The sequence below is a fragment of the Elephantulus edwardii genome, unplaced genomic scaffold, assembly GCF_000299155.1.
Source record: "Elephantulus edwardii isolate Elephantulus edwardi_28Jun2011 unplaced genomic scaffold, EleEdw1.0 scaffold00004, whole genome shotgun sequence".
Lineage (NCBI taxonomy): Eukaryota > Metazoa > Chordata > Mammalia > Macroscelidea > Macroscelididae > Elephantulus > Elephantulus edwardii.
Window position 1 is genome coordinate 4,269,433 of NW_006399754.1, and position 12,841 is coordinate 4,282,273.

At 42.7% G+C, this 12,841-nt stretch overlaps 1 protein-coding gene across 1 annotated transcript in view; it reads right to left on the reverse strand.

The window, feature by feature from the left end:
* LOC102849253 (guanylate cyclase soluble subunit beta-2-like) overlaps window positions 1-12,841 on the reverse strand; it is a 65,225-nt gene that overhangs the window by 33,350 nt on the left and 19,034 nt on the right. The window contains exon 2 of the mRNA XM_006879603.1: window positions 9,326-9,420. Coding sequence (XP_006879665.1) covers window positions 9,326-9,392 — 67 coding nt within the window. The 5' untranslated portion in view covers window positions 9,393-9,420. The remainder of the gene's footprint in view (window positions 1-9,325; window positions 9,421-12,841) is intronic.

A 12,841-nucleotide genomic window follows, 5' to 3' on the forward strand; every position in this document is an offset into this window, starting at 1 on the left:
TTTTTTTTCTGGTATTTGTGCCATTGAGTCAACTTTGATTCCCAGCAACCCTATGAACAACAAACAGGAGCTGTGCCCTCTCCTGCAGTTGCCCGTAATCTCTGACACGCCTGAGCCCATTGATACAGCCACTGTGCCCTCATCTTGTTGGGGGTCTTACTCTCTTTCTATGACCCCCCACCTTTCCCAGCATGATTTCTTTTTCCAAGGACTGGCCCCTCCTGACAACTCACCCAAAGTATGTGAGATGAAGGTTCACCACCCTTTTTCTAAGAAGAATTCTAGTTATACTTTCTTCGAGACAGATTTGCTTGTTCTTTTAATCAGTATTATAAAACAGAAAAAGAGACTCTGGGAATTCTCCAGAGAAGGGAAGACTGACGAGCATTGGCAGCTGAGATGATCCAGGGCTGTTTCGATCATTGCTGGGACAATTAGAGAAACCTCAATAATGTCTGTTGATTAGACAGTAGTGGCTGTACCAACCCACCCCTCGTTTGCCACATTGTGGTGGCTGGTGTATTGCTATGATGCTGAAAGTCATGCAGCTGGTATTTTAAGCCCTAACATGCATTTTTTTATTATATATTTTAATTAATTTTAATGAACGTTTACAGAGACTTTGGATTTGCATTTATTCACTGTTGCACTTTTCTCCCGGCCCAACCTACCCCCTGGTTCACTTTTCTCTTTGAAAAGTAAAATTCTCTCATTGTTTTACAATCCCTCCCCACAAATCCACTCCACTATGCAGCCTTCGTTCTGGACTCCTGTCATAACAATAATACCTAATCACATATCCCTTTTAAACAGTTCTCTCCCTCATCTGTTTCAATGCAGTATACATTACTTATCCCATCTTTCTCAGTCTCCCCTCACAGATATCTGAATCCATAGTGGGCAGGTTTCAGTGGTACTTCCAAATTAAGACAGAATAGGTCTCTAAAAGACTAGAAAACTACTTTTAGAAAAGCAGCCAGTAGAAACTCTTAGCTCATAACATAATATTTTCTGAAACAGTGCTGTAAGATAAGCCCACTAGGATAGATGGCAGTCTGGTTACATCTCAATCTTTCTCCCTCTCCCTTTCCTAAAATTGACTATGAAGATGATACAGGATCTGGAAAGGTTTCATTCTTCTATACATGGGGTCACCATGAGTCAGCACCAATTGACAGCAATGAACAACTACAACAAAGATTTCAACACCATTGTTAGCAATATTTTATTTCCCAAGTTTGGTAACTGTATGTGATTGTTAAACAGACTTTTGAAGGATCAAAAAGAAAAGCATCATGCTATAAATTTACTAATAATTTAAAAAAAAAAAGGAGGACAGAGCCACTATGGTAAAATATTGGCCTGCGAGGACAAAGAATGAGGCATGATGTATGGGGATCCTTGGAGACTCTTTGCAAACTTTCTGTGAGTTTGAGATTATGTCAAGATGAAAAAGTAAAAAAGAAGAAAAATTAGTTTCCCTGAAAAGACCTCAGTATATACAAGACTAGAGTTCCCTACAGCCAGCTCGGGTCCAACTGGCTCCAGGGTCTCTGGACCATGGGGGGTTTTGTTAAATGCAATCAGGGTGCTCTGATGCTGCTTGAAAATGTCTTTCTCTAGAGATTTGTACTGAAACATTAACAGATGAAATTAGGGGCAGCCTAAGACTCACTTTACGATGTTCCACAAAAAAGAGGGCAGAAGAAACAGACAGAGGAATAAAGATTGGCAAAAATCATAACAATTATTGAGGCTGGATGAAAGGACCATGAGATTCAGTATATGATTCAGTGTGTGTGCGTGTAATTCTATTTAAAAGTGTGTTTAAGGGGGGGGACAAAAAACAAACCACCTCTTTATTGTTAGGAAAAGAGCTGCCACAAGCGTCTGCCATGGCTTCTGGGAAGCCCTCTAGAAGGGTCTGAGGTTGGAAGGATGGGTGGTGGACGCAAGCTTTCTGATTGTGCTATTGCGTGGAAGCACTGTTTGCTTCTGCTGGGTTATCCCTGACAAGACTGGACAGAGAAGAGCAGATGTCCAGGGTGGGGAAAGAGGACACCTAAGTTAGGCACGCCCAGGACTGTGCAATAGGTTATAGTACTTGCCTATAGAAAGGTAACAACAGGCTTAATTGTGCTCGCTTAGGAACCTCTAGTAAACAATTTCAATGATCTTCACCACATCAAAGATGAAATTGTGAACTGTTCACTACAGAGTGAACAATTCTTGCTTACTGGAGAATCCGTCCAGGGCCACCACTCTGAGCAAGTGGGGGACACAGCTGAGTTACAATCTGCCTTCATGGGAAAACAGCCTCCCTAGGATTAAACTTCCCAAGATCCCTGCCCACCTCCTATCATCTGAGATACCAGCAATGAGAGCTTTTCTTCAGAGCCGCCTGGGTCACCAGGAAATGCATGCTAGTCCATAAGACAGGGAGGGTACACTATGTAGTTTAGAAGGTTTCTCACTGACACCTTCTCCTCCCCAAGGGAGATATACTGATTGTATATCTTTCTCCTCTCCAAAGCTTTGTTTCTCAAAGAATAAACTACTTCAGCTTTCCAGAAAGATACTGTCCAGATTAGGGACTGGGCCCTGCTGCTTCCATCTGTAGGCCCTTCTCCGCATCTCTGGAATCTGTTGGCTATCCTGGAGTCCCTGGACCTAGGCCTCCCCTCCTCCCTCGCATGTCTCCATGTCTATTCTGGCATTTGCTTGCAGCTAACTGTTGAAACGTGTTTTACTCTTAGTTTCTTAGTGAGCAAAGTCTGGACTGACATAGCTGTGCCAAATGGCTATTGTGTGTTGTTTTTAATTTTGTCACTTCAGATCACTAATGACCCACTTATCCGCTAAGTAGGCACTTATTCACATACAGAACAATTCCTTATGCAACGCTCAACCTGCCATCTGGTCCCTTCCTGAATTATGCTAATGAGAAAGCACACAGCTTACAGTAGCAGAATGGTCTGGAAAAGTCCCAACAGTGGCCTGAAGGTACAGGAACTGTATTCTGGAACCCAGTGAGAGGCAGACACTATCTGGTGGTAACTGAGCATGGTCGATTTTTTTCTTTTTCCAAGTGAGGAATTAGTTTCAGCTGAGCAATATATTTCACTGAACTGTAAGTGCCCTTTCTATAGCTTTCCCAATGTGTCAAGGACTGGATTGTACTCCACCCGATCTGAAGACCCAGTTATAGAAGGATTACAGGTGGGATGTAGCATCCTTCATTCCATTACCATCTGATGTAACCGGAGTGTCTGTGGGGTGTGGCCATGTAGCTCGCAGAAAGCAAGGATTTCAGCACAAAGAACAACAGGAGAGGAACCATCCTTCCCCCCCTTTTTTAAATTAATTTCAATGAACATTTACAGAGATTTTGTATTTCCATTCATTCATTGTTGCATTTTTCTCCCTGCCCACCACTCTCCCCCGCCCCCAGTTCTCTCTTCTCTTTGAAAAGAAAAATTCTTTCATTGGTATACAATCCCCACCCCCACCCCTTGAGTACACTCTACTATGCAACCTTCATTCTGGACTCTTGTCATAACCATAATACCCAATCATATATTACTTTTAAACAGTTCTCTCCCTCATCTGTTTCAATGCAGTATACATTATTTATCCAATCTTTCTCAGTCTCACCCCAAGCCTGATGTCAGTCCCTTCTACAACAGTGGCACTATGCAGTATTTGTCCTTTTGTGACAGATATTTCACTCAGCATAATGTCCTTCAGGGTCACCCATTTTTAATAATATGCACCGTTCCTGTGCTGGGGAGCTTGTCCTCTCAGGGGAAGGCCAAGACACATGGCCATAGCAAAGCATTTCCAGGCCTACGGGTATTGATGGAAACAACGACCTTCCTCCACAACCAATGAAAAAGGAATAATAAGGATAAGAAAATTCCTTAACTCTTAGTTGGCCAGCCTGCTGTTCTTAGGTGTCACGGACTCTGTGTAAGCCCCTTGCGCTGCCCCAGCACAGGCACGTCACACATTACTGATGCACTAGAGAAGCTACCTGAAGTCTTCTGATCAACCCCTCACTGGAAATTAGGGACTCTGTCACCCAAGCCTTGACTGGCCCCAGCTTCAAGTTCCCCATCACCCCATGTTCCTGTCTCTCAGCCATACTCTCTCAGACCCAAAGGCTGTGTTTTGAGAGGACAGGCAAAGGGGTTACACTGGGACCTGAATAGGAATGTGGCCCAAAGACTGGAAGTTTCCTTTGCTTCTTAACTTGGCTTCCTAGAACAGGGTCCGTCCCCATTCACTGTGTGTTCAATGCTGGAAAAAAAGGAAGAAGAAAGGAAAAGAGGGGGGAAAGGAAGAAAGAGAATGTTTTCTCAGAGCTTATTGTATGCCAGGCACCACATTAGCAAATTTGACATGCATTATCTCATTGGGTTTTCAAACCAACTCCAAACGTTAAATCTTATTACTATCAATCTTACTTGGCCAAGCTGTTGTTGCTGGGTGCCATTGAGTCGGTTCCAACTCATACATAGCAACCTTATGTACAACAAAACAAAACACTGCCTGGCCCCGCGCCTTCCTAACAGTTATTGCTACGCTCGGCCTATTGTTACAGTCACTAAGTAAATCCATCTTGTTGAGGGCCGGCCTCTCGTTTGCTGACCCTCAACTTCCCCGCAGATGAGGTCCTTCTTCAGGGACTCGTCCTTCCAGAGCCAAAGTGTGTAAGAGAGTCTCACCATTCTCACCTCTAAGAAGCTCTCTGGCTACAGTTCTTCCAAAACAGATTTGTTCATGGTATATATTCAACATTCTTCACTAACCCAGCATTCAAATGTCACAACTCTTCTTCAGTCTTCCTCTCTATTGGTACAGCTTTCACACGCATATCTTACTGTTATGAGGTGCCATGAAGTCAAGTCCGACCCATAGCAACCTCAAGAACAACAGATCTGAACCCTGTCCCGTCCTGTGCCGTCCTCACAATCTCCTAAGATACTCGAGCCCATTGCAGCAGTCACTATGTCATTGCATCTGGTTGAGGATTTTCCTCTCTTTTGCTGACCCTCCACCTTCCCAAGCATGGTGTCTCGCTCCAAGGAATAGCCTCTCTAGCTACAAAGCCAGAGTACGTGATGAAGATTGATTATCTTGGGCTGCAAGGAGCTGCACTTTGTCTAAGACATATTTGGTTTTTTGGCAGTCCATGGGATATTCAGTCCTCTTCTCCAACATCACATTGATTCTTCTTCTGTGTCCAGCTCTTACACGCAGATGAGGTGAGTGAAGCCCTGGCTTGGGTGAGGTGGACCTTACTCCTAACAGTGCTATATGCTTTTAAGCACTTTATTAATTTGCAGCAGATTTGATTTTCATTTGATTTCTTGACTGCTGTCCCCATGGATACTGATTATGGGTTCCTACTCAAATGAAACCCTTCAGAATTCCAATCTTTCCCCCATTTATCATGAGGTTGCTTACTGGCCTGTTGTGTAAATTTCTGTTTCTCAGTGTCTGAGATGCAATACATACGGATAGCTCCAGTCTCAGACTTTTATCAGTAAGTGCTTCAAATCTTCACCTTTAGCAAGCAAGGCTGTGTTACCTGCGTAAGGTAAGTTACCGGTGTGTCTTCTTCCAATCTTACTGCCACATTCTTCATCACATATGCAGGTTTTTTGGATTATATGATCAGCAGACAGATTGGAGAAGTATAATGAAGAGGTACAACCCAGACACAGCTTCCTGTTTTTAACCATAAAGTATTCCCTTGTTCTATTGACTGCCTCTTGGTCTGTGTAGAGTTTCCCCACAAGCAGAGTGAAGTGTTCTGGAATTCTCATTCTTCAGATTTTAGCCATAACATTTTATTGTCCATGCTGTCAAATGCTTTTGCAGAATCAAGAATACACAGGTGAATATCTTTCCACTAGTCTTTGTTTTCAGCCAGGATCTATGTGATGCCAACGATCGATGATGTCCCTCCTTCTGCTTCCTCTTCTGAGTCCAGCTTGGGTTTCTGACCGTCCCTGTCAATGTCCCGCTGCAACCAGCCATTTTAAAAAAAATTCTATTCGCCAAGATTTACTTGAATGTGAGATTAATGGGATTGTTCAAGAATTTCTGTAATCTATTGGATCACCTTTCTTTTGGAATAGGCAAAATAATACTAATTTCTTCTAGTCAATTGGCCAGACAGTTGTGTTTCAAATTCCTTTGCATAGATAAATGAGCATTTCTAACATTTCATCCTTTTTTGAAATTTCTCAGTTGCTATTCTGCCAAATCTTGGAGCTTTGTTTTTTGCCAATCCAGTATTTCAGTACCGTCAATTCTTTATATTATTCCTCCTGAAATGGCTTTGTGTCAACCAATTTTATGGTTGGGGGGGAGGTCTCATGCATTTTTCTAAATTTTATACTGATTTACTTACAAAATTTGACTACATTGTTTTTCACAAAAGATCCTTCCCATTTCTTCACTCTCCCACCTATCGAATTGTGCAACCCTATGGTTACCTCCCCACCCTCACCCATCCTCACCCCTCTGCTTCCAACCTCCCCTCCCTTGGATCCTCTACAATAATGGTTTTATACAGTATTTATCCTTGTGGGACTGAGTTAGTTCACTCAGTATAATGTTCCCCAGTTCCTCCCATGTTAGGTAGTAATTTACAAAATCATTGTTTCTGCGTGCTGCATAATATTGCATTTTATGAATGTACCATAACTTCTCAATCCATTCATTTGTGGTTGGATATCTTGTATGTTTCTATTTTCTTGCAATAGTGAATAATGCTACTATGAACATTGGTGTACAAGTTTCGTTTGAGCTTTAGTTCTCATTTCCTTGGGGTATATTCCAAGCAGTGACTCTGTATCCCTTTTATCTCCTTTTGACACTTCCTGCATAATTTAATTCTTTTTGTCCTGAAGACCCTTCAGTATTGCATCAATAACCACTGAAATAATTGTTAGAAAGTAAAGCCCATTAACACACTCAGTTGTGCATGTCATAACAAATTGTGGCTAATATTGAGAAGAATGAGAATCCTAGATCACTTAATTGTGCTCATGTAAAATCTATACCTACATCAAGAGACTGTTATGTGAACAGAGCAAGGGAACACTACATAACTGAAAATGAAGAAAGGTGTGTGTCAGTCTATTCAATCCCTATGCTGAGTAAATCTTTCAAGAAGCTGAATTCTATGAAGAAGAATGTGGCATCAAGTTTGGAGAAAGATGCATCAATAACATATGTTATACAGATGGTACAACCTTGTTTGCTAAAAGTGAGGAGGGCTTGAAGTGCTTGCACCTCAACATCAAGAAAACAAAATTTCTTTGCACTGGACCCAATAGACAACATCCTGATAGATGGAGAAAAGATTGAAACTGTCAACAGCTTCATCTTACATGGATCCATAATCAACATCCTTGGCACCAGTAGTGAGGAGATCAAGAGATGTATTGCACTGGAAATGTCTGCAGTGAGGGATCTCGCCCAATAATTGAGGAGCAATGATGTCAGTTTGAAGACTAAGATGCATCTGATTCAGGCCATGGTCTTTTCAATCATTTGCTATGCATCTGAGTGCTGGACAAAGAAGAGGAATTGATATCTCTAAACTTGTGTTGGAGAAGAGTACCAAGTATTCCAAGGATTGCCAAATGAATGAGCAGGTATGTCTTGGAGAAGGTACAGCCAGAGTGCTCTTTGGAGGCAATGATTGCAAAGCTTCACCTCTCATACTTTGGGCTTGTTGCTAGGGAAGGTTATTCCTTGGAAAAGGACATTATATTATGAAACGTGGAGGGTCAATGAAAGAGAAGAAGATCTTCAACGTGATGGGCTGACACAGGGACAGCTGCACTGGGCTCAAGTACTTGAGCGGATTGTGAAGATGGCACAGGCTAGGACAGGGTTCAGATCTGTTGTTTACAGAGTTACTATGACTCAAACTCAACAACAAACTAGAAAGAGACGGAACTGAAATTCTCTTTGCCTTGTCCTTCTTCCCCTCAGGACTTCGGGAGTAAACAAAGTCATAGAATAAATCACCCTGGTGGTTATGTCACTGGGATACGTGCAATCCCAAGAGTCCTTGTGTGTTACAGTGGGCCATTCGCACGGGGCCTCCTCAAGGGACTGCAATGAGTCATAACTGGCATGACTGCAACCATAAAACAGCATGTTAGGAGTCCCTGAGTAGTGCCAACGGTTAACACACTCAACTACTAACCAAAAGGTTGGTGGCTTGGGTCTACTCAGAGAAAGATCCTCAGAAGAAAGGCCTGTGGGACAACCACTACGGAAGGAGATCTGGCACTTTCTCAGAAAGTTGGAAATAGAAATACCATTTGACCCAGAAATTCCACTACTGGACATATTCCCTAAAGAAACCAGAGCCACAATTCAAACAGATATATGCACACCCATGTTTATTGTTATTATTCACAACAGCAAAAAGATGGAAGCAATCCGAGTGCCCATAAATCAACAATGGATAGGGAAAACTATGGTACACCCATACAATGAAATACTATGCAGCATTGAAAAATAATGAAAGAGTAAAATATAACCCAACATGGGAGACCCTTTATTACATTATGCTGAGAGAACTATCTCCGTCACAAAAGGATAAATACTGCATAACACCACTGTTATAAAATAGGACAGACATGGGGGGTGTTGGGGATAGAATGGGGAAAGAGTGGATAGATAATGAATAGATGAGGGGAAGAGCTACCCAAAAGAAATATATGATTATTCATTATGCATATGGGAATAATCTGGAACAAGGGGTGCATTGCAGGGTAGGCTGGGGGTGGGAGGAGGAGGAGGAGAAGGAGATGGAGGGAAGAGGGGAGAAACTGAGCAACAATGAATAAATAAAAGAGAAGGGTGGAGAAGAAGAAACGCCTGATAGTCTATTTCCAAAAATGTTAGCCGCTGAAACCCTGTGGAGCGTGTTCTACTCTGACCCACATGGGACTGTGATGAATTGGAGTAGATCCTCAAGCACCTGAAATTAAGTGGTGTTTTAAAGTCTGGACAGATGGGGAAGAAGAGTCTCAACACCCTGCAATGCACCCCATGTCCATATCCAGATAAGCACGACCCGGAGAGGCATTAGAGAACTCTCCATGTTTAATCCTTCCCAAATAATCACAGTGGTGGCTCATTCTGAAATGCTACTCCACCTGTCAAGGTCAAGGCCATCTGTGATGGTGGTGGTGCAGAATGTGATACTCAGCGTGGTGTGTATTACGCTGCTGTCTAAAGCCCAAGGGGAAGGGGAAGGACTGAGAACATAAGCCCTTTTCACACTTACCCAGCACCTTGCAGGCCTCTTGGATGAGCTTAATGGTGATGATATCATCATACACCGTGTATGTCATGAAGGCATCTTGTACTTCTGCAGAAGCTCTGTGAGAAAAATCATGAGAAAATGAAAACCCATCGGAAATAGAATGGAGCCCTGACCCTTCATAGCCTCCCCATTTACCCAACTTGCATTAGGATTGTTGACCTCTCCCTGCAGCTTGAGTTCCTTGGGGGAGGGCACTGGGATGTCTCCTCCTCAGTAATGTGTGGCCTTCAGCAAGTTGCATGGGGTTTGGCACATGTAAGAAAAAGTGTGGTTATGACTTGGAACTGGGTGCTGATGGACTCTTTGGCTCTAATATACAGAAGTATACAAAAGCAGCTCTCTAAGCATTTCACTTGGTCATGCTAGCAGCTAACCAAATCTGGTGAAAATAGGCTAGAATTGAGAGCCAGAGACCGTGTGTGTGTGTGTGTGTGTGTGTGTGTGTGTGTGTGTGTGTGTGTTAGTGGGTTAATTAGTTAGTTCACTGTGCTGTAGTTAGCGATTCAGCCCTCCCCCCCCCCCAATGCAGGCAGGTCAAGGAATGCTTTCCTGAGAAAATGATTCTTAAAAGAAGGATTACACGAAGGAGAGTGGGAAGAAAGTTGAGCAAAGGACATTCTAGGCAGAGGAAATGGTGCATTTAAAGACTGAGGCAGGAGAAAGCATGTCTGAAGAACAGACTATTTGACTTTATCCCAGGACACAGCACAGAATCACGTAATTGGGGGAGATATGAAATTTCTTAATTGTCCAATTCCTCACTCAGTATTCTCTGATTGCTGGTCTTCCAGTTTCTTCTTGAATGCTCCTAGTGTCAAGAAGCTCACTTCTTTACAAGGTATCACATACCATTTGCTCTCTTTGATACAAAGTGCTTTCTTTTTCTTTTTAATAGATTTCTTTAGTTAACTTTTTTATAGTTATTACAAAGGAGAGTATTAAAATCTCCAAATATAATTATTACTTTGTCTTTTTTCCCCCTACCAGTTTGTCAGCTATGGTTTTTTATAAATTTTTTAATTAATGCTAAAAAAAAAAAGTTTACAAACTTAGGGTTTCCAGTCATTCATTGTTGCACTTTCTTCCCTGCCCACCATTTTCCCCTCCCCCAAATAACTCTTCTCCTTTAAAAGAAAAAGAAAAACTCTTTCATGAGACCTAGTAATACCTCCTATCTGGCCGAATGTCTGCTTTTAGCCACAGAGATGGCAGATTATTTCCGCCTGCCCCTCTCACTGCTGAGAACACTGATGTTCAGACAGGCTAAGTGGCTTGTCAGGACCAGCCAGTCGACATGCGAAGGATCCAGGCTTCTCAGGCTCCAAAGACTGCACGTAGCTCCCACTTGGCCCTGGTTCTGCCCTTTAGGAAGATGAAATTGGACAGTCCCTCCCTCACCTACTTGAAGCTTCTCAAGAAGGCCTGGTGATCTAGTTCCAAAATTGAAACAATTAAAACCCTACGGATCCTGTCAGACCCCTGGACTAGTCACGACTAGAGAACTCTCCAAGGATATTGCCTCACATGCTCTTTAAGCCTTGAATCAAACTCACCTCTGAGGTCATCTCTCGGCCAAATAAGAGTTTGGCTCAAAAATAAAGAATAATATCTCTGAGTAATGTGCTTTTCTTAAAAAGAAAAACAGCCCCCCATCCCAGTACCTACATGAGACCAATCAACAATTCTTTTCTAACAAAGATGAGAGTGTAAGGTGTCAGGGAAACTAGATTAATGGAAACAGAGCAATTGGAACAGAAGTGATGAGAATGTTCATGAATTGTAAAGAACGGAACCAATGTCATCAAACATTTGTACAAAAACTGGTGAATGAGAACATAAGCAGCTGTGGATGCCTTTACTGAAAACATAGTCATTGGTGTTATTCAAAGAATTACTCTCAAAAACAAAACTCCATGCTGAAAACATAGTCGTTGGTGTTATTCAAAGAATTACTCTCAAAAACAAAACTCCATCAAAAGAGTCTGAAACGAAGGCTGCAAAGTGGCGTATAATTGGGGTAAGGTTGTGGGGGTACGGTGGGGATTGTGTACCAATGAAAGAATTTTTCTTTTACTTTTCAAAAAGAAGAGCAAACTGAGGGTGTGGGGGGCAGGGAGAAAAGTGTAACAATGAATGAATGGAAATCCAAAATCTCTGTAAATGTTCACTGAAATTAATAACATTTTTTAAAAATACATTAAAAAAAAATCAAACTCCATGGATCCCAACAGAATGTCATCCAAAGTAGTGCTAGAGAATGAGGCCCTAGAGGTCCACACAGGGAGCTCTGGTGGCCTAGTGGTAAGAAGCTGCCTGTAATCCCAAAGGAACAGAATTCTAATCCACCAGCCGGTCTGTGGAAAAGGAGGCTCAGTTTCCTCCTGTAGAGTTTACTGCCTTTGAAAACCCGCTGGAGGGTCAGCTATGAGTTAATTCTGACTCAAGAGCACACAACAACAACAGAGACCCTACAGTGGATTCCTCTGGCCTAACCACACGTTTACCTTTCTGGATTTCATTTGCAGAACTTACCAGGGGACGGACTGTATAAAAGACGATGGCTGGAATGCAGGAGCATGAAGAGGGCAGCCACCCCCCACAGCTCCCAGGAAGTCTGCAGCTGTCTTGAGGACAGGGAGCAGCGTGGAGGAGCAGAGCATGGGGGTTAGGGGGTGGGGTAACCCTGAGCAGCAGGAGACCCAGTTCCAGAACTTTCCTAACACAGATTTGTTAAGCAGGAAAATCACTTCCCTTCTCTGGGCCTCAGTTTCCCTACCTGTATCAGAAAAGGCCATCCTTGTCTGTCAGTCCGTCATGCTGTGGCAGCTTACATGTGCCCATAATTCTAGAAGCTATGCCCCCAATATTTCAGGCAGCGTCACTCAGAGTGGCCACTCTGTGCTTTGACCACCTTCCAACCTGTGGGATTCATCTTGTAGCACTGCTTCTGGCGGTACTCTGTTGGGGTACACGGGGTTTTTTATTTTGAGGATGTTGTTTACATTGCCGCATATGATTTTGGTGAAGGCTTACACAGTGGTTTAAGTTCCCATTCAACACATTCAATTTCTATGCAAATTGTTTGGTGTCCTTGGTTCTACTCCTCACTGCGAGTGGTCACCATGGTCCAAGTTTCTGGACTGAGAGACATTAACATGTCATCAACTTCTGATATCAATCCATGAAAACCCTATATGTCATAGAGGAGCTTTGTTCAATACAGAGCTGGAAGGTGAGGCCATTCGGCAGGAAAGCATTCAAAAATACACATTGTTTACAATAACGGTAACAACACAGGGCCACACAATGTTTGCTCTGTCGTACATGGAATTGCCCATTGTCAGTTGTGAACTGATTCGTTGGCAATGAGCGTGAAGTTCCTCGGCCTTCTAAACATTGATGCCTCCGAGATTCAAATCAAAACAACGATGAGATATCATCTCACCCCAGTCAGAATAGCAAAATTTAACAGAACAG